This window comes from Dicentrarchus labrax, unplaced genomic scaffold, assembly GCF_905237075.1.
Source record: "Dicentrarchus labrax unplaced genomic scaffold, dlabrax2021, whole genome shotgun sequence".
NCBI classification, from domain to species: Eukaryota; Metazoa; Chordata; class Actinopteri; family Moronidae; genus Dicentrarchus; species Dicentrarchus labrax.
This window is the reverse complement of record NW_026136704.1, coordinates 1,314,054-1,335,442: the sequence shown is the minus strand read 5'-3', so window position 1 is coordinate 1,335,442 and position 21,389 is coordinate 1,314,054. Positions and strand designations below refer to the sequence as shown.

Here is a 21,389-nt window from a genome sequence, read left to right as displayed (position 1 = left end):
TTTCAATGGCTAAAACAAATAATAATAAAAGCCTCAGTTTACAATTTACAGCTAAGGTCCTTTAAGGGGTAAATTAAGGGTCCAGTACACCTTACCTTAAGGGTTTTTACTTATTAACCCGTCACAAAAATACCTCGTTTTGTAGGAAAACACTAGCTAGGTAGTTACCTGTTCCTACAGGGCACTTTCTGTTTCTGTTTCTACACCTGTTCAATAAACCTAATCAATCTGGTTCCTACAATCTGATCTGGTTTATGTGACGAGATCTTGGTTCTTAAAAACAACGCAGTTTGTTTGGGAGGGGGAAACAATCCCAAACATAAATGTGATGTAGGACAAAATAAGTTGCTTACATTCAGTTTATCGTATACGTGTACAGATATATAAATAAATATATATATATATATTTATATATCTGTATACTATACAACTCATCAGACTGCAACACCAAGACAATACAACTTAACTCACACAACTGATTTATTTTGAAACCTAAAAATCTAAAGTTTAATTACTCAAAAAATGTAATTTATTATTTATTAAACGTTTCAATTGCCATTAAAACCCAAAGAATAAGCAGACTTTTATTTTGAAGACCGACCGGAAGTGTTTGTGTCCTGTGAAACCGAGTAACGGTCCCTGTTAGCTGGATGCTAACTGCTAACTGCTCTCTACTGTAACTTTAGCCTGTTGCTAACATTAGCCTCCGGTGTGCAGTTTAAGGCCGATACTGAGAGTGGGACATTTGAGCTCCGGCAGCCATAACAAAGAGGAGAGGAGTTCGATGTGTGTCGGGTTCAGGGTCCGGGAGCTAACACGGTACCACGGCTCTGCCCGCTAGCTGGTTGCTACTTTACCCCGCAGTTCAATGGCTCAGCTGCAGCGTTAGCCGGTAGCCTCTGTCTGTCAGCATGGGAGACGTTAACGGGGATCTGAACGCCAACTCCCGGTACCGGAGCACCGGCGACCCGCAGCTGGACAAGGCGGTGCACCAGTGGTTGACCTGGGACAAGGTGAGAGGCTGTCCGGGAAGCTGCACACCAAACTTCCCTGGAAAATCTGTCATTTTAAAAATACATCGGCTCTTGGTAAACACATGCAGACTCACGGGGTTCAGATACTGAATGTAATCGATATTTATCATCGTCTGGTTACATCGGCGGGAAAATGATTGATTTAAAAACCACTGTATGTTATTAGATAGCAGCTGTGGGGGCTGTTTGCTGCTCATCTGCTCTGCTGAAGGCGTTTAGGGAAGATTAAAAAAAGGTTTTAAAGAGCTTTTATGTTTAATTTCTGTTTTCCGAATTCTTCCTTAGAATCAACCAGTGAAGAAAACTTATTAAATCCTGTTACTAAGTGTAACTTTAACTTTTGTGTGCAAGTAAATCTAAAACTGGCAGGTTTTAAACGGGAGTTCTGTGTGTGTGTGTGTGTGTGTGTGTGTGTGTGTGTGTGTGTGTGTGTGTGTGTGTGTGGGAGCTGGTTGCAGTCACAATAAAATGTAAAATAAAGTTAACTGTGTCATTCACAATCACCCTGTCACCCTGTGTGATGTGTGGGGCCGGGCTCGGGGACTGTGTCTCCCCGCAGTGCGGAGCTGCAGGCCGGCTGGAGGACAGGCAGCAGCCGGTGTGTGTGTGTGTGTGTGTGTGTGTGTGTGTGTGTGTGTGTGTGTGTGTGTGTGTGTGTGTGTGTCTGCATCGTGATGGAGATCATCAGGCGATTAAACGGCAGCATGACTCAGCTGTTTTTCTTTATAGGCAGCCAGAAACAGGCCTGTGCTGTTAGTGGCACTCAAAATGATTAATGTGTTTATATCGATGCTTCATCATCATCATCATCATCATCATGAGCCAACCGTCTAACTGCTGCCTCCTGTATTCCTCTGTGTGTCTGGAAAACAGATTATTTTAAAGCTTCTCTATGAGATATTAAACATTATATTCTCTATTATGAATAATAAAGTAATCTGTATATAAACATTAATATATCAGATAACATTATATTCTCTATATACAGAGTCACATGGTGTCTCACTCCCTCTGCCTGTCTCTCTCCCTCTGCCTGTCTCTCTCCCTCTGCCTATCTCTCTCCCTCTGCCTGTCTCTCTCCCTCTGCCTGTCTCTCTCCCTCTGCCTGTGTTGTATCGCAGCCTCTCTGTGGTTTGTTTCCATAGCCGGTCTGCTCCGACTGAAACTGCTGTTTTTATCATCTACGTCGGTGAATTAAGGATTTATTTCCACCAAACCAGAGTTGGTGATTGTTGGAAACACTAACAGAGACGCTTTTAATGAGTTTGATTCTGTTTCTGTCCACTTTAATGAAGTTACAATGATCTGAAGGTAAAATCAGTGTTTTTATGAATGGAGTCTGGTGCAGGGTGATATTAGGATTTACTTTGGATTTACTTAAAACTGCCAATATTCAAAGTCCACACACTAAGCTTCCTGTTGTGGTTGCTCTGTGATTTCCACATACGCAGACATATGGAGAAACCTTCCTGTTTACTTCCTGTTTGCTCCTGATTGGACGGAGCTGCAGAGGTTTCCTAGCAACACATTCACACACTGAAGTCTTCAGATTGAATGAGTTTAATCAGTCAATGAACAGTTAGTGTGTTCTGATGGATGGCATATAAGTGTGTGTGTGTGTGTGTGTGTGTGTGTGTGTGTGTGTGTGTGTGTGTGTGTGTGTGTTAGCATGTAGCAGCTGTCTCTCTCACACACACACACACACACACACACACACACACACACACACACACACACTGAACTCAGAGCTGTGTAGTTTTTAAAGGTCATGAATGTTGCTGACCTCGACTGTAAATGTCAACAGTCTGGAACAGATTCACAGATTCAGAGAGAGAGAGAGAGAGAGACAGACAGACAGACACACAGACAGACACACTCTGACCAGCCTCACAACAACACTGCTCTACAAACTGTAATCAGAGTAAATGATAGCACAATGTAAAGAAAGCTATCTGGACCATTGGGAAGAAACAACTAAAAGCCAAAGTAGATTGGAATGTTATCTTGCCCTTAAAAGAGATTATGAATGAGCAGAATATCTCTCTACTGTCAGAGATAGAAAGCAGAGACAGATCCTAACCAAGTACAGGCTCAGTGACCACAAACCGCCAATCCAAACAGGAAGACACAAAACATCATGGCAACCAAAAGAAAACAGAAAATGTGGTCACTGTTGGACAGGTGAGGTTGAGACAGAGACAATGTACAACATTAAATAATACTAGAAACATTTATTTAAGTTCAGCTCTTTGGTTCCAGATTTCAAAGAGCTGAACGACCTCTCCAAATTAAAAATACTCCTGGAGGAGGAGAGCGGGCACACCTTGCTGCCCAGTATGTATTAACATGCCACAACCTGAGGGACACACACACACACACACACACACACACACACACACACACGTTTACAGTTGTATCTATTTTATTTTTATTTTTATATATTTTAATATTATATATATTATATATTAGATTGAATAATTAGTTATTACTGTTATATTGACAACAGACTGCTTGTTTTAACTGTAGTTACTTTACTACTGTTTTAATGACATTTGTAGTTAACACAAACTGATTGATTGTAATTAATTACTTATTGACTGAGATTGATTGATTGTGACTGTGATTGGGATTGAGTCAATCATAGTTACAGTATTACCAACAGTATAGATTATAATTCATTTATTGTAAATATTGTTTTCCTTTATTTTTTTATTATTATTTTTAATTCCAAACACTTGCTTTAGCAATATGTACAGTGTTACATCATAGAGAGAGAGAGAGAGAGAGAGAGAGAGAGAGAGAGAGAGAGAGAGAGAGAGAGAATTTCTATTTCTATTATTGACAGTCCGAACTGTAATCAGTCTCGATATATTGAGACTGTTATTAGTAATCAATGAGCTCTACAGGTCAATACTGTGGTTGTTTTAATGTGTTTACAGTCTGTTGTTGTTGTTGTCTTCCTGTGTGTGGCTCTCAGCTCCAAGCCCATTGGTTCCACTGGTTCCACTGGTTCCATTGTTTCAACTGGTTCCATTGTTTCAACTGGTTCCATTGGTGCCACTGTTTCCACTGGTTCCATTGGTTCCTCTGGTTCCACTGTTTCCATTGTTTCCATTGGTTCCACTGTTTCCATTGTTTCCACTGGTTCCACTGGTTCCATTGGTTCCATTGGTCCGCTCCAGCTGACCCATAAAACGTATCGTCAACAGGCCAACTTCCCTGTACTCAGATATGCTACGTGCTAAGCTAATCTATGTTGGGAAGAACCACAGTTATTTGCTCTGTGGCGGCTCGCTGATGGTTTCTGTCCTCTGCTGCAGAACCACCGGACCCGGGCTCAGCTGGAGTCTCTGGTGGCGGCGGGTTGCCTGGGCGATCTGAGGAAAAGGCTCTGCAGCAGGATGAGCTTCGGGACGGCGGGACTCAGAGCCGCCATGGGAGCCGGATTCAGCCGGATCAACGACCTCACTGTCATCCAGTCCACACAGGTCAGTTCACGTCCACAGCAAGTCCACAGCTGGTCCACAGCTGGTCCACTACCACAGCTGGTCCACAACCACAGCTGGTCCACAGCTGGTCCACAACCACAGCTGGTCCACAGCTGGTCCACTACCACAGCTGGTCCACAACCACAGCTGGTCCACAGCAGGTCCACTACCACAGCTGATCCACAGCTGGTCCACTACCACAGCTGGTCCACAGCTGGTCCACAGCTGGTCCACTACCACAGCAGGTCCACAACCACAGCTGGTCCACAACCACAGCTGGTCCACTACCACAGCTGGTCCACAACCACAGCTGGTCCACTACCACAGCTGGTCCACAACCACAGCTGGTCCACAGCTGGTCCACAGCAGGTCCACTACCACAGCTGGTCCACAGCTGGTCCACTACCACAGCTGGTCCACAGCTGGTCCACAGCTGGTCCACTACCACAGCTGGTCCACTACCACAGCTGGTCCACTACCACAGCTGGTCCACAACCACAGCAGTCTCTATTCGTTTATGCTTCAGTACACTGGGTCCCAACCTGAGGGTCGGGAACCCCACTAGGGGTCACCAAAGCTTCATAGAGGCCTTGTTGATTTTAATGTGTTCTAGAAACCTTTAAAAATAAACAGTCTGTATCTCAACATTTATTCATTTCTGTGGAGAAACTAAATTTAAAGTTTGGATTACACTGTAAAATGTAGTTAATGAAGTTAATTAACTCAAAGTGTTAAAAAACATTCCTGATCAAACAGCTTTAGTTAATTTAAGTGATTTAAATTAAATGTATCTATTTGTACTGTGAAAACAACTTAAAAACAACTTGATCAGGAATCTTTTTAAACTGCATGTAAACTGAATAATTCAAATAATTGTATATTCTACTGAACTCAGTCAAAGAAGAAGTTTATTAAGTCTGTATGATTGTTAAAGATCAAACCAAAAACATAAAACAAACAGCACTGGATCAAAAGTTCATCATTAATATTGATCCAAACTGTGGTTCAGTTCATTGTTCAGTTTATCAGCTGTTCTGGGTTTGATGAATTTGGTCAGTTTACTTTTAGACTTCACTTTATTGATCCTTTTGGGATGACTCCCTCAGGGAAATTGAATTTCCAGCAGCTTACAAAACACACACAAAATAAAAGAGGTATAAAAAATACAGTATAAGATACAATATACACTCTTAGCTAAATATAGAAGTAAACAATAAACAGTAAACAATAAACTCTTAGCTAAATATAGAAAGTACAGATAAGAATAAAAGTAAAATAAAATTCACAGAAAATTATAAATAAATAATACTCAATAATAGATACATAACTACTATTATTATTATTATTATTATTAGTCGTAGTAGTAGTATTATTAGTAGTATTATTAGTAGTATTGTGTCAGTATTTGCTGTTAACCGCTGTGGATAAAACGAGGCGTTTTAAGACTGTTGTCGCTGTTATTTGACATTTTAAAGGCACAAATAATCAGCAGATTTAATGAAAATAACAATAGTCATTGTTCAGCTCTGAAGTTTAACTCGTCAAAAATCTGGAGAGTGAACTTCATCACAAGTCTGTATCGCCTCTGTAGTTTCAGGTTTCACTTCCTGTAATCTCTCTATTGTCTCGTAACACCAGAACACATCAGAGATAAACATATAATAATATATATTATATGTATATAATATGTATCTTCTCTGTCTGTGCTCAGGGTTTATACTCGTACCTGTCCAGGTACTGTGCAGACTTAAGCAGGAGAGGAGTGGTTGTTGGTTTCGACACCAGAGGACAGGAGGAGAGTGGCTGCAGCAGTCAGCGGTAACTATACACACACAGTAACACTGAACTTAAATATATAATAATAATAATAATAATAATAACAGCACAGACCTGGATTTCATCATAATCCACAACGAGACTCTACAGATTTTAAAGTGTCTGACTGCAGCTTATATTATTATTATTATTATTATTATTAATAATAATATCTTTATTATTATTATCTTTATTAGTATTATTATGATTATTATTATTATCTTTATTATTAATAATATCTTTATTATTATTATTATCTTTGTTATTATTTTAATATCTTTATTATTATCATTATTATCTTTATTATTCTTATTCCTATTTTTATTATTATCTTTATTATTAATATCTTTATTATTATTATTATTATTATTATTATTATTAATATCTTTATTAATATTGTTATTGTGTGTTTCAGTTTGGCGAAGCTAACAGCTGCTGTGATGCTCAGCAGAGACGTTCCTGTTCATCTTTTCTCCACGTTCGTCCCGACGCCGTACGTGGTGAGAGAGCGCTAATGCATCCCTCCCTGCCGCAGTCAGCTGACGGGGCGGAGGGCGCAGTTATCGTTAACTGTGTGTGTCTGTTTTCAGCCGTACGCTGTGAGGAAGCTCGGGGCAGCGGCCGGAGTGATGATCACAGCCTCACACAACCCCAAAGAAGACAACGGATACAAGGTCAGAAACCACAAGTCAATCTCTGATCAATCTCTGGACCCATTGATTAACCCCCTGGACCCATTGGTTAACCCTCTGGACCCATTGATTAACCCCCTGGACCCATTGATTAACCCCCTGGACCCATTGATTAACCCTCTGGACCCATTGATAACCCCTGGACCCATTGATTAACCCCCTGGACCCATTGATTAACCCTCTGGACCCATTGATTAACCCTCTGGACCCATTGATCAACACCCTCTGGACCCATTGATCAACACCCTCTGGACCCATTGATCAACACCCTCTGGACCCATTTTTTCAGTTGATCTCTATAAACAGATAAAAAGCAGTTGGGTTCCATTTTGGCCAATGTGGTCCTCAGAAATCCTCCTGAAGGCCTCTGAATGGTCTGTATCTGTATCGCCCTCTGCAGGTGTACTGGTGTAACGGTGCTCAGATCTCCTCACCTCATGACAAGGAGATCCTGCGGAGTATCGAGGAGCAGCTGGAGCCCTGGAGCTCCTCCTGCTGGGATGAGGGGCTGGTGGAGAGCTGCTCCCTGAGGACCGACCCCCTGACCAAGATCAACAGCTGCTACATGGACGAGCTCACCTCCCTCTGCTTCCACAGGTGAGAAGACAAAGCAAGCAAGTCCCCAAACCTCTGCAGCCAGTCCCCAAACCTCTGAAACCTCTGCAGCCAGTCCCCAAACCTCTAAAACCTCTGCAGCCAGCCAGTCCCCCGGACCTCTGCAGCCAGTCCCCAAAATCTCTGCAGCCAGTCCCCAAAATCTCTGCAGCCAGTCCCCAAACCTCTCAAACCTCTGCAGCCAGTCCCCAAACCTCTCAAACCTCTGCAGCCAGTCCCCAAACCTCTCAATCCTCTGCAGCCAGTCCCCAAACCTCTGCAGCCAGTCCCCAGACCTCTGCAGCCAGTCCCCAAAACCTCTGCAGCCAGTCCCCAAACCTCTCAAACCTCTGCAGCCAGTCCCCAAACCTCTGCAGCCAGTCCCCAGACCTCTGCAGCCAGTCCCCAAAACCTCTGCAGCCAGTCCCCAAACCTCTCAAACCTCTGCAGCCAGTCCCCAAACCTCTGCAGCCAGTCCCCAGACCTCTGCAGCCAGTCCCCAAAACCTCTGCAGCCAGTCCCCAAACCTCTCAAACCTCTGCACCAAATGTAGTTCAAATGAATTTGAGCTCACCTGCCTCCACAGGTAAGATGAAATGGCTAAAATGTGTCTCTCATGTCTCTCAGGGATCTGAACAGAATTTGTCCATTAAAGTTTGTCCACTCGTCGTTCCACGGTGTCGGACACGTCTTCGTCCAACAGGCCTTCCTTACCTTTGGCTTCGCTCCGCCGATCCCTGTCCCTGAGCAGAAAGACCCCGACCCCAACTTCTCCTCTGTCCGCTGCCCCAACCCCGAGGAGGGAGCGTCGGTCCTGGTAGGATACAGATCTCAGTCCTTCCAGTGATTCATTGTATTCTGTGTTTTACTGTTTTTGTTTTAATAGTCAGTTATTTTCTTCTTCTGTTCTCCAGGAACTTTCACTTCTTCTGGCAGAGAAAGAAAACGCTCGGATCGTTCTGGCGACGGATCCTGACGCCGACCGTTTGGCTGTAGCAGAGAACTCTGACGGGTAACTGTGACGTTTGCTCAGAGTTTCAGTTTGATCTGAGTTTGGTGCGTTTTTATCTGCTGGAAGAAGACATTAAACTAGAGAGTCCATAAACTCGTTTGGGAACTGTTTACTGTTAATCAATGACTACAACTATAAAGGTGTGTTTACCTGTATCCTCCTGCCTAACAGGTGCGGTTGGAAGGTGTTCACAGGTAACGAGCTGGCGGCTCTATTGGGTTGGTGGATGTTCTTTAATTGGAAGGAGGCTCATCCAGATCCTGCAGACTCTCAGAAGGTTTACATGTTGGCCACCACAGTCTCCTCCAAGATCCTGCAGGCCTTCGCTCGCATCGAGGGGTTCCACTTCGAGGTCAGAGGAACCGGGAAACATCAGATCAATCAGTAATCATTGTGTCAGTGTAGTCAGGACTGTAATTGATGATGTCTGTCTGTGTTCAACAGGAAACTCTTCCTGGCTTTAAATGGATCGGGAACAGAATACACGAACTCTCCAAAACAGGAAACACAGTCATATTCGCCTTCGAAGAGTCGATTGGTAACCAAGTTTATTTTTTACTGTATTTCCTATAAGAGTCCAGACCTCCTCCACACTCACTACGGAGGGCAACAGAAGCTGATTTCCCTTTTCTTTTATCACTAAACACACACAGCCTTTCCTAGAATAAAGTTGTTGTTTTTGTTGTTTTTATTTGGAAACGTTGACAAGCAACGAATACAGTAAATATCTGCTTAGATTAGTATTTACTTTTACCCCCATATACAGAAACAACCCTGAACAGGGAGTAACTCTCCTAGAGCAGTAAGAAAAGGGTCTCACACTCGTCTGTATAGTATTCATTCATACGCTCTCAATATAGATAATAAATACTACATACGTACATAGCAGGCTCATCTGAAGTGGCACATGGAGAGAAACAGAGAACCACAACTATTCCTCATCCGAACCTTAAATACAAAGTGACAAAAACTAATAGTGATGGAAATAATGATAGAAACTGGAGACGGATACAAATATAAGTAAAAATGAATGAGTAGATCTGAGCAGTTCTAACAGTTAAACTATACATACGTTTGTATAGTTAAATATCAGACTGCTGAGGGATGTCAGGAGAAAGAAGTAACAGTCAGAAACCACAAAGGTTTGAATCTTTTCATTAGAGTCAGAGACCAAGACCAGATTATAAGAGGAGAAGAGAGTAGAATCACTCTCCTCTTATTGTCGATCCAACCATATCAGAACCTTTCAGACGGGTCAATGCTTCAACTGGAAGTTAAACTGTCATCTGACAAGTTGGAAACCACAGAGGCGTCGGCCCTTTTAATGAAGCACAGATACAAATCTTCTGCCAGAGTTCAGGTAACAGTTGGTTTGTATGTGTTCAGGTTTCCTCTGCGGCAGTTTGGTCCCTGAGAAAGACGGCGTGAGCTCGGCGGCGGTCGTGGCTGAAATGGCGGCTTACCTCCACAACAAGAACCTGAGTCTGAACCAACAACTGCACAACATCTACCAGACGTAAGATCTCATGATCCAGCTCAGAAACATTGTAATCTGCAGCCTAATGTTTCATTATCTGACCATATTTGTCCAGTTAAACTCTTCTTGCAGGCCCTCGTATGGTTCTGAGACCTGGGTCAGCTCTCTGTGCTGGAATTAAACCTTTACATACTCCAAATCCAGAACTTGATCTTTCCGGATCTTCTTCCTTAAAGATGAATGATGTCTCAGCCGTGTGGGTCTCTTCTACGTGAGGATTTCTTTAAAGAAGTCACAATGAATAGTGAGACCTGGCTCCTGCCATGTGGTGAACTGTATCTAGTTTGGGATCGTTGGGGGTTAGGGTTCCTTCCACTCTGAACCAGGTTTTGACAGAAAGGTCTAACCTTGGGTTGGTGTTTCTGTACCTTCATTCAGTTGACACCCATATTGCTGAGTAGTCGGGGCCCATTTTCTCTCAGTGAGTAGACATATTTACAGATATTAACAGCACAGAACAACTGAAACTGTGGAAGGAAGTAGGGATCACACTGATGATTGTTTCCAGTAAATATTACTTATTAATATAATATTAGTATATTCATACGTTCTGTGATACAGACCTACTGCGTGTTTAAGTTTTCTTACACCCCCTTAAAATCAAGAAGGCCTCGCTGAAGCTTTGGCGACCCCTAGTGGGGGTCCCGACCCTCAGGTTGGGAACCACTGACCTACAGTCCCACAGAAAGGTCCAGTGTGGAGGATTTAGTGACATCTAGTGGTGAACTGCAGATGTTACTTCAATATGTTAAAACAACAACATTAATAAAATTATATTCTCTTTATTATTTAATCTTGTAAACAACCTCAGGAACACATTCCAACATTCACCCAGTAAAGTTTAGAAAGAACTGGACCAGAACCAGTTAGTGTGTGTGGGATAATCCAATAATCAATCAATAACTGAACTTACCTGTCAACTGAGAGCGTCTTGTAATGAATTATATTTATAGATAAAGAATGAACTAAGTATTGTTCTTTACTTATCTTAAAGGACCAAAATTCAATATTTATATTATCCAACTCATCTCAAAGATCTAATGAACAACTTAAATCAATAACAATATTAACTGTTTTTAATATTTCATCATTTTAAAAGGTTTTTAAATGGATGCAGAAACATCAGTTTGATATAAAACCACATAAATAATCCAACTGACCAGACTCACTTATTATTTATAATTAATACATTAAAACCAACATTAGTTCAGTTTCATTGTTTCTACCAGTGGAGGGCAGCAAACAGCTGATCTGAGTGCAGGTTTAAACTTTAATGTTGGAGACATTTTATATATAAATATATATGAATAATTCTCCAACGTCCGACACTTTCCTTTAATATCAGACACTGTGTGTGTGTGTGTGTGTTGCATTCAGGAACTCCATCCACCGCTGTGTTTATCTGCAAGAATAAAAGAAAGACTCTTATTCTGACAGTTGTGACTTCCTGTCTGCAGGTATGGTTATCACGTGTCTAAAACCTCCTACGTGGTCTGTAACGACCCCCCCACCATCCAGAAGATCTTCAGCCGGATCAGAAACTTCGACGGCGAAGGTTCGTACCCGAAGACGTGCGGTGGCGAGCAGATAGTCCACATCAGAGACGTAACCACGGGATACGACAGCAGCCAGCCCGACCTCAGATCTGTAAGACGTCTTCCATCCATTAAAGATTAAAACGGACTGACAGCAGTTTGTGAGTGAGTAAATGTCCTCTCTGTTTCCTGTGGAGGTACTTCCTGTGACGAGGAGCAGTCACATGATCACCTTCACGCTACAGAACGGCGTCGTGGCCACGCTCAGAACCAGCGGCACCGAACCCAAAATCAAATTCTACACGGAGTACTGCGCCTCCCCGGGGAACAGGTCTGTACTAAACACTGCGTTTCATTATGCGTCTCATAATCCACCGCCGCCTCGCCGTCACGTCTAATGACATCACTGCGGTGTGGGCGGGGCTTTGCTGACATCACTACTGTGTGTCTGTGTTGCAGCGAGGCGTCCCGCCTGGAGGAGGAGCTCAGGAAGATCACAGCCGCTCTGCTGGACGAGTTCCTGGAGCCTGAGAGGAACAACCTGATTCGCCGCTGCGTCTAGCTCCGCCTCCCCCCCCCCCACAGCTGCTTCCTGTTGCTGATGTCACATCCTGTCGTGTTTGTAGACGAATGAGAGCAGCCGCTGCTTCAACGCTGTGGTATCAATAAAGTTCATGTTAGACACTAAAACTGATAAATCAATATCTAGTTTGGTGTTCTGTCATTGATCACCATACAGCAGAGAGCATCATGGGTAAATGACCAAAGAGGGGTTCTTTCACTGTGATTGGTTATCAGCTGCAGGATCAATAAAGTATTAGCAACAGAAATAAACAACCAAAAACACCGTAAACTAGTTTAGTCCTTATATGGAAGTTCATTCATGACTAAACAGATTCACATTAATCAGTCAGTGATTGTACGGAGGCCTTTTGCTGCCGTTAGAGAATCTCCTTATTTTAAAAAGATTTTTCTTCTTATTACAAACCAAATGATTCAGTTTGAATATCATCTCGTTAAGTTAATGTTGTTACAGTGAGATATTTGTTTCTTGCTTTAATGAGAGATGTTTATTTTGTGTAATAATGTTATTGTTAATATTTTCAGGCGTTTTCTATATTTTGAGTTTCAAACCTACGGAGCCCCTAAAGTCCCATGAGGTGATTTTAATTTTATGCTACAAACAAGTTAATATCTTTATACATCTGTAATATTGTTATTAGACCACCATATAGTGTCAAATAGTAATATTATAATATAACAATATTACAGGTTACAGGTTGTACAAGTCCACTGTTACGGAGGTAAATATAATAAATAAAATAAAAGTTAACCATCAGATCAACCTCTGACTTCCTCTCCCCGTCTCTGATTGGATGGTTCTTGCATCGGTGCACTCTGGGAAATTGCTCTAGAGTTTAAACCTATTTGAGTTTAAACTGTTAGTTGATGAATTTATTAATAGATTCACTGAAAATCGTTTTACAACAATTTTGCTTTTTGAGTTTGTGACCTCTGACCTCTGTTTTGTCCTGACTGAGCTTCCATATGTGGACTGAAAGGAGAATGTCTCTGTATCTTCTTTCTTTGTGTTGTTGATGTTTCCCCTGACTCTCTATGGATGTTATTTATTTTTATACTGGAGATAAAAGATATTTATGTGCCGGTCGGCGTCCAGGCGACGAGACGCTGTCAATGCTGATTTAAGGATTTCTTTTTGTTTTCGGTTTGGTGTTTTGGAACGAGGACAGAGTGAGACCTCCGTGTGTGACTGCTGTTATTGTAGTTCTGACAGTCCGCCAATAAAAACTGTAAAATGTGTCTTTGTGTTTGTTTCGTTATTATTATTATTCTTTATTCTACTTCACTTTCAGCCAACAGGAAGACATAAAATCAAGATTTTTAATCAAACCATTTTTCACAACTTCAACTTCCTAAATTGTTTTTCACTGTAAAAATTAAAATTTACAGATCGTTTCTGTACTGTACTTATATATATATATATATATATATATATATTATAATTAAATTACTTCTATACATAAAAATATTTAAATACATTTGCTTACTTTTTGTAATTTCACAGATAATGATTTTTATTACACTTCTATAACTTTTAACATTCACATTAAAATAATAACAATCCAATAATAACAGCACTCTGCTGTCAATGTAAGTCTGATTATTGTATTATAGCAGAGTTCACCTGGATTTATAGATCATTGTTTTACATTGTAAATATCTTTAATTAAACATTAAAAAGACAATAAATCACAAGATTTTATGTAAAATAAAAGATAAATACTGTATTTTAATGATAGAAAGTTACTGTTTTTTAATGAGTTACTTTCTGTTACCAGCTGCTGAATATTTAATTTTCTAACTTTTTCTCAAAATATTTAAAATGTAATATTTTCAAATTTCCTCACAGTGTTTGTGATTTCTTTGTCGTACAACACTTTCAGTGAAACAAAAATGAAATGAATTCTAATTCAATTATTACTTTAATTAAACATTAATGTTTGTGCTTCACTCAATATATATTTGGTAATATTTATATTCGTGGTTTCTATATCAGTGTTATTAATTTATTTTCTTTCTCGAGATGAAGTGAGTGTTTTCTTTGTTACATAAAACAAAGCGTCAGGTCCATAATATTCTCGGAGAAATCTGAGACGTGACAGGAAACAATTTATGTGTAAATGACGATAAAATATAAGTCGAAACTTAACCTTTAGATTCTCTAATGTCTCACGTTTCATCCATATTGATATAAGTCTTCAACTTATTAACTTAACTTAATACATTTAAATAACAGCGTGAAAATGATGTTTACAGTTTTTAACAACACGTTGGGGCTACATGACACTCTGGAGCACTTCAATATTTTATTGAAACATACAAGATAAATCAGCCAATCGGTACGTTTTACTCAGTTCGAGTGTTTTTTGTCAACGTGAGTTTTTCATGAATGTGGTTTTGGGATCTCAGGTTTGACGGTGAAGTTGTGGAAGATCTTGGACCTGATCTGGTGCAGGTTGATGCCGTAGATGATGGGGTTGATGAGGGGCGGGACCACCAGGAACTCTGCGGCCAGCGCGTTCCGCAGCGCCTGCAGCGTGCTGCTACCATAACGGGAGTACATGGTGTCGAACATCAGCGAGGTGGTGAAGACTAACAGCGTGATGAGGTGCGGCAGGCACGTCTGTATGAACTTCCTGCGGCTGGACTGCAACTTGAGCGCGGCCCGGACTAGGTAGCCGTAGGACACCAGAATGAGTCCGGTCTGCGAGAGGTGCGAGAATGTGAGCACGAAGCCGTAGACGTTGTTGACGGTTGTGTCGGAGCACGCCAGCTTCACCACCTCCCAGTTGGTGCAGAAGATCTTGGTGACGTGTCGCCCGCAGAGCGGCAGGCGGGCAGTCAGGATGACGCCCACTGCCGTCTCCAGCAGTGTGAAGCTCCAGGTGAGCAGCAGCAGCTGCACCACCCTCTGCACCGTCATCAGCGTCCGGTACTGCAGCGGCCTACAGATAGCCAGGTAGCGGTCGAACGCCATGATGGTCAGACTGGTGAACTCACAGAAAACATAACTGTAAACCACAAAAATCTGCGTCAAACAGCCACCGTACGTGATGATGTGAGAGTCGGCCAGAAGGTCGTGAAGCAGCTTTGGGTAGAAACTGGACGCTCCGCAGATGCCGTTAAGGCACAGGTTGCACAGGAAGATGTAGAGCGGCTCATGGAGCGATTTCTCCACACAGACCGTGGCAATGAGCATCAGGTTGACAAAGATGGTGATGAGGTACGACGTCAGAGCTAAGGCGAAGTAGATCTGACGGTTCGCCAGAGAGTCGTTCAGACCTTGAAGCTCAATTATCATCTCAGAGTTATTCTGCATCATGTCCAAACACTTCACACCTCCAGTAATCTATAAAGTTAATTTATCTTCAGAAAGTTAACAAAATGTATAAAATAGCAACAAACGTGCATCTTCAGTTGAGAGTGATTCTTCAAACAGATAAAACTTCTTCCTTTAAATGAGCTTTAAACACACACACACATTAAACTTCAGTCACACACACAACAGTGTAATCCAGTGTTTCTCGGGCTGTTGGTTTAAAGATAGATGGTAGATCAGCTGTCAAACAGGAACATTCATCATCAGGACACACAACATTAAAAGTGAATGCAGACTCATGAGGATCCCTTAAAGTGATAAATTCTCTTCACATTTCTCACTGTAACAGTTTCACCTGGTTTTCTGAAAACAAGAATTGTGTTCCACTGTTTTTTTGAAAAGCAACAAACAAAACAGAATCTGTGTCTGTAACAAGAATCAATAGAATCAATAGATAAATCAATGGAACAACACACACACACATACACACACACACAAACACAGAGAGAGAGAGAGAGAGAGAGAGAGAGAAGAGTCTGTGTTCTGCTCTCAGCACAGGACAGGAAACATGATCAATACTTCAGAAACTCCACATCACCAGTTTCTAACGTCAGTGCAGATTTTAAAACCTACTGATGTTTCCTATTAAATGTTTACGATCAGGTTCCAGAGAATCAAATCACAGACTGTTTTCATGTGTTCATCGATCAGTTTTCACACATTAACATCCATCAGCGCTGCCGACTGAACACTAATGAAACCTGACAGAAACACAAGAGCAGACTTCAGCTGTTCACTCTGACCAATCAGAAACAGACAAACAGATGTCGAGTTGATTAAAGACAAAAGAAAGATCCTGAAAGGGTTAAAAGAGATTTTTACATGTTCAATAAGTCACAAAGGAAAAATTCAAAGGTGGAGAAAAACAATAAAACTGACTTCAGTTCAGTGACTCATTACCAACATTGGACTGATCTCATTTGTACTTAAAAACAACATGAAGACAAACACAGCTGAATAAAAGCAACAGCCTGTAAGAGAGGCAGTCAACCCAACATCACATCACAGGTCACATCAGAGAGGAACTCTGAATCAATCTGATGGATCAGGTTCTACCGGAGCAGCTGATCTGAGCTGCTGGAAACCCAAAGTCAGCGAGCAGCAGCTCTTATACTGAAACCTGCAGACGGACAAGTGAAGAGTGACGTCTGATGGCATCAGAGAGGAGGCTGAGGCCACGCCCCCTCCTGGTCAACATGTCAAACTCTGATTTATTTTAAATCTCAGAATTTTTAATTTGATGCTCTGAGGTCAGAATAAACATTTACTCAAATATCGAAACTCCAGTTTCACCTTTATTTTATGTCAAATCAAAGAAGAAAGATTTTCTATTCTATAATTTATATTTAAAGCTCCTTTCAAAATCAAAGTTACAAAGTGCTTTAAAAAAAACAGAACTTAAAATATAAACAAGATAAAGTTATTTCAATAGTTATTCAAATATCAGAGAAAAAGAAAAAGCTGATAAAAGTGAGAGGTGGGGGTCCAGTGTGTAACATTTATGATCGATTGTCAGAAATGGAATATGATATTCATATGTTTTCATTTTATACACGGAGGGAGCGATTCCTCCTCTACTGAGTCCACCATGTTTCTACGGTAGCCCAGAAAAGACAAATCTGGCTTCTTGTTTCGCTTCCAAACTGACGCTTGGAAGAAAAACAGCTGGACCTCATAATATTTAATAATTCAACTGTGGAGGCATCAAGGGACTTTACGCAGTGACAGTTGAGCAACAAATGGCCCTGATTCTCCTACAAAAGAGCCCCAGAGCTCTTCTACCAAAGGCCCAGATAAATAAAATGCTCACAGGCAAGATGCAGTCACTGAGTTTGAGCTTTAGAAAACGTTTGTAACTCAGTGCAGAAGCCACTGTTCCCTTTTTCAGCTGTTTACTTCTAATTTTCTGTGTTTTCGCATTTAATTGTTTTGATATTGTCTACAGTTAAATATCAAAAGCTGTAAATTCAGTCAGTTAAGACAGAAAACATCCTCTTTAATGACTCTGAAGTAATTTATCAGGGTTTTCCACTATTATAAGGTTCAGGCGCAGCACCCAAACGGTATGAAAGTGAAAGTTTTGTCTTTAAGCTTTTTTCGGGTGTTCTTTGCTTATATGCCATAGCTTCTCCAACTTTTGTAATAATGGTCCAAAATTATGTGAAATTGTATATTTTGTAATGAAATGTGCAGGAGGACCTCCAAATCCCCCAACAGATATGTACGCCTAGGTCATCCACAAAGCTAGGAAACATGCTGAGATTTCTGCAGCCTGGGAATCCCACAGATGAGGGGACTGAACAGCAAAAAAGTCAACTTTGGTTGAGAAACCAATAGTGGAGCCCTGCGAGAGGATCTCAGGCAGCGATAAGGTTCTGGGACCTAGACCATTCAAGGTCTTAAAAACAAGCAGTAAATGTGGTGTAATGTAGTCACTCCTCTTAGTAAGAGTTAAAAGCCTGGCAGCAGTGTTTTGTATCAACTGCAGTCTTTGGATGTTACTGCTGAGTTCAGAATAAAAGTGCACTGCAGTAGTCAAGGCTGGAAGAGATAAAAGCATGGATGATATTTGATTATATATTACGTATGCCGAAGAAAAGGAATGACCCAATCTTGATCAGCTGTCTCAGTTGCAAAACAGAACTGCACCTCTTTGGTCACCTGAGAAACTAAATACAACTAATCAAAGATAACACCAAGGTTGCAGGCCTCTTCTAGATCATTATTAAATAATGAACTCAGAGTGGAGGAGAGATTATTAATGCTGATAGAGCTGGGGACAGAGGGGGTTATTATATTCACAACAGATCTGGAGTCATTTAATTGTAGGACATTATTTATTTTAGAAAGGAAGGACATAAAGCTTTATCAGGACGTACAATAGGATGTCATCCACATAGCAGTGGAAATCAATGTCATGTCTAAGCATGATGTTCCCCAGGGGTAGCATGTAAACGGTAACAAGACCCAAAATAGATCCTTGGGGAACCACAAGAGGATCAGATCAGGCAGATCCAAGTATTACAGAGAAGGACCTGTTTGACAAATAGATTATTCAACTCAGTCTGACTGACGCCAACAAAGTTCTTCAGACTGATTAAGACAAAACCAAGGTCAAGGACAATTAAAACTCCATACAGGCCAGAGTCGACCACAGCAGTCTCACCAAATTTTCCAGGATTTGATTATTAAACATAAACAGTTCTCAGGATAAATGTGCATAGCTAGGTCTCTTGTCCATTGTTTTAGATATTTGTGTGACAGTCATCTAGTACTTTAGTTTGTTTTTTTTTAAACTATTATTTGGGGCTTTTATTGCCTTTATGATAGATATAGCTGAAGATAGACAGGAAAGGGGGGCAGAGAGAGAGAGGGGATGACACGCAGCAAAGGACCGTAGGTCGGATTCGAACACTGGGCCACTGCAGCAAGGACTCAGCCTCAGTACATGGGTTGCCAGCTCTACCCACTGAGCTAACGGGCCCCCTAGTGCTTTATGTTTATCTTGTGTCGTGATTGATGTAGTTTTATCTTCAGGCTCTGTTTTTGTGTTACATTACAGATCCCACTTATCCATCTTTCACATAACTGTTTGATAAGTTTTTAATTATTTAATTCAATTCAATTCAATTTTATTTGTATAGCGCCAATTCATAACAGAAGTTATCTCAGGACACTTTTCAAATAGAGCAGGTCTAGACCGAGCTCTTTAACATTAATTACAGAGACCCAACAGTACCACCATGAGCAAGCACTTGGCGACAAGGGCAAGGAAAAACTGCCTGTTAAAAGGCAGAAACCTAGGACAGATCCTCCGGCTCTAGGTGGGTGGTCGTCTGTCTCGACCAGTTGGGGTGAGAGAGAGAGAGAGAGAGAGAGAGAGAGAGAGAGAGAGGCAGAGAGAGAGAGCGAGAGACAGACAGACAGACAGGTGCACAGCAACAACAGTATTGGCAATGGCAGTCAAGCAGGACCATGGCAGGAGGCTCCACCAGGATCCATGAGAACCTGCGAGACGAGAAAGCACAAGAACTCCGGGGAAGAAGTGGAGTTAGTAACATGCATTAATGGGACATGAATGAGTGCAGAAAGAGAGAGGAAGAGAGGAGCTCAGTGCACCATGGGAAATCCCCCGATAGTCTAGGCCTATAGCAGCATAACTAAGGGATGGTTCAGGACTCACCTGATCCAGCCCTAACTATAATCTTTATCAAAGAGGAATGTCTTAAGCCTACTCTTGAATGTGGAGAGGGTGTCTGCCTCCCGAACCACAACTGGAAGCTGGTTCCACAGGAGAGGAGCTTGGTAACTGAAGGCTCTGGCTCCTGTTCTACTTTTAGAGACTATAGGAACCACAAGTAGCCCTTCATTCAGAGAACGTAATGTTCTAGTGGGGTAATAGGGTACTATGAGCTCTTTAAGATATGAAGGGGCCTGACCATGAAGAGCTTTATAGGTGAGGAGGAGGGTTTTAAATTCAATTCTACATTTTACAGGGAGCCAGTGCAGAGAAGCTAGTACAGGAGAGATGTGATCTCTTGTTCTAGTTCCTGTCAGTACTCGTGCTGCAGCGTTCTGAATTAATTGGAGCGTTTTAATGGACTTATTGGGGCAACCTGATAATAAAGAGTTGCAGTAATCCAGCCTTGAAGTAACAAATGCATGGATTAGTTTTTCTGCATCTGTCTGTGATAGTATGTGTGTAATTTTTCTAATATTACGTAAATGAAAGAAGGCAGTCCTAGAGGTCTGCTTTATGTGGGAGTTAAATGACAAATCCTGATCAAAGATAACTCCAAGATTCCTGACAGTGGTGCTAGAGGCCAAGTTAATGCCATCTAGAGTGACTATATCTTTAGACAATGAGTCTCTAAGGTTTTTGGGGCCAAGAACAAGAATTTCGTTTTTTTCTGAGTTTAACATCAGAAAATTGCAGGTCATCCAGGACTTTATGTCCTTAAGACATGTTTGTAATTTAGATAATTGATTAATTTCATTGGGTTTGATTGATAGATATAACTGCGTATCATCTGCATAACAGTGAAAGTTAATGGAGTGATTCCTAATAATGTTGCCTAAAGGGAGCATATATAAAGTAAATAGTATTGGTCCAAGTACAGAACCTTGTGGAAGTCCATGACTAACTTTAGTATTTATGGAGGATTCATCGTTAACATGTACAAACTGAGAACGATCTGATAAGTATGACTTAAACCAGCTTAGGGCAGTTCCTTTAATGCCAATTTGATGCTCAAGTCTCTGTAAAAGAATATCATGGTCAATGGTGTCAAATGCAGCACTAAGATCTAATAATACAAGTACAGAGACAAGTCCATTGTCAGAAGCAGTCAGAAGGTCATTATTAACTTTAACCAGAGCTGTCTCTGTGCTATGATGAACTCTAAATCCTGACTGAAAATCCTCAAATAAACTATTGTTATGTAGAAAGTCACACAACTCTTTGGCGACTACTTTCTCCAGAATCTTAGAGAGGAAGGGGAGGTTAGAAATCGGTCTATAGTTGGCTAAAACCCCTGGGTCAAGAGTGGACTTTTTAAGAAGGGGTTTAATTACAGCTACTTTAAAGGACTGTGGTACATATCCTGATAATAAAGAAAGATTAATCATATCCAGTAAAGAAGTGCCAATTAAGGGAACAACTTCTTTAAGCAGCCTAGTTGGGATCGGGTCTAATAGACAGGTTGATGGCTTCGATGAAGA

The 21,389-nt window shown here is 41.2% G+C and overlaps 2 protein-coding genes and 1 long non-coding RNA gene across 3 annotated transcripts; 1 reads left to right on the top strand and 2 right to left on the bottom strand.

The window, feature by feature from the left end:
• The first annotated feature begins 612 nt into the window (after positions 1-612).
• pgm2l1 (phosphoglucomutase 2-like 1) lies at positions 613-13,528 on the top strand. The gene is made up of 14 exons (XM_051398966.1): positions 613-1,013; positions 4,355-4,522; positions 6,234-6,340; positions 6,753-6,837; positions 6,928-7,011; positions 7,430-7,626; positions 8,251-8,440; positions 8,538-8,635; positions 8,807-8,987; positions 9,080-9,173; positions 10,022-10,151; positions 11,630-11,819; positions 11,905-12,038; positions 12,167-13,528. Exons 1-14 carry the CDS (start codon positions 912-914, stop codon positions 12,267-12,269), a joined length of 1,863 nt encoding a protein of 620 aa, XP_051254926.1. The 5' UTR covers positions 613-911; the 3' UTR covers positions 12,270-13,528.
• LOC127362854 (uncharacterized) lies at positions 7,635-7,967 on the bottom strand. The gene is made up of 3 exons (XR_007884594.1): positions 7,899-7,967; positions 7,818-7,868; positions 7,635-7,717 (listed from the first exon to the last, which is right to left on the bottom strand). It is a non-coding gene; the product is annotated as an uncharacterized LOC127362854 (long non-coding RNA).
• A 1,054-nt stretch (positions 13,529-14,582) lies between the features above and the next one.
• LOC127362813 (olfactory receptor 15-like) lies at positions 14,583-16,736 on the bottom strand. The gene has a single exon (XM_051399059.1). The coding sequence runs from the start codon at positions 15,609-15,611 to the stop codon at positions 14,673-14,675; it is 939 nt and encodes a 312-aa protein (XP_051255019.1). The 5' UTR covers positions 15,612-16,736; the 3' UTR covers positions 14,583-14,672.
• Positions 16,737-21,389: the final 4,653 nt, after the last annotated feature.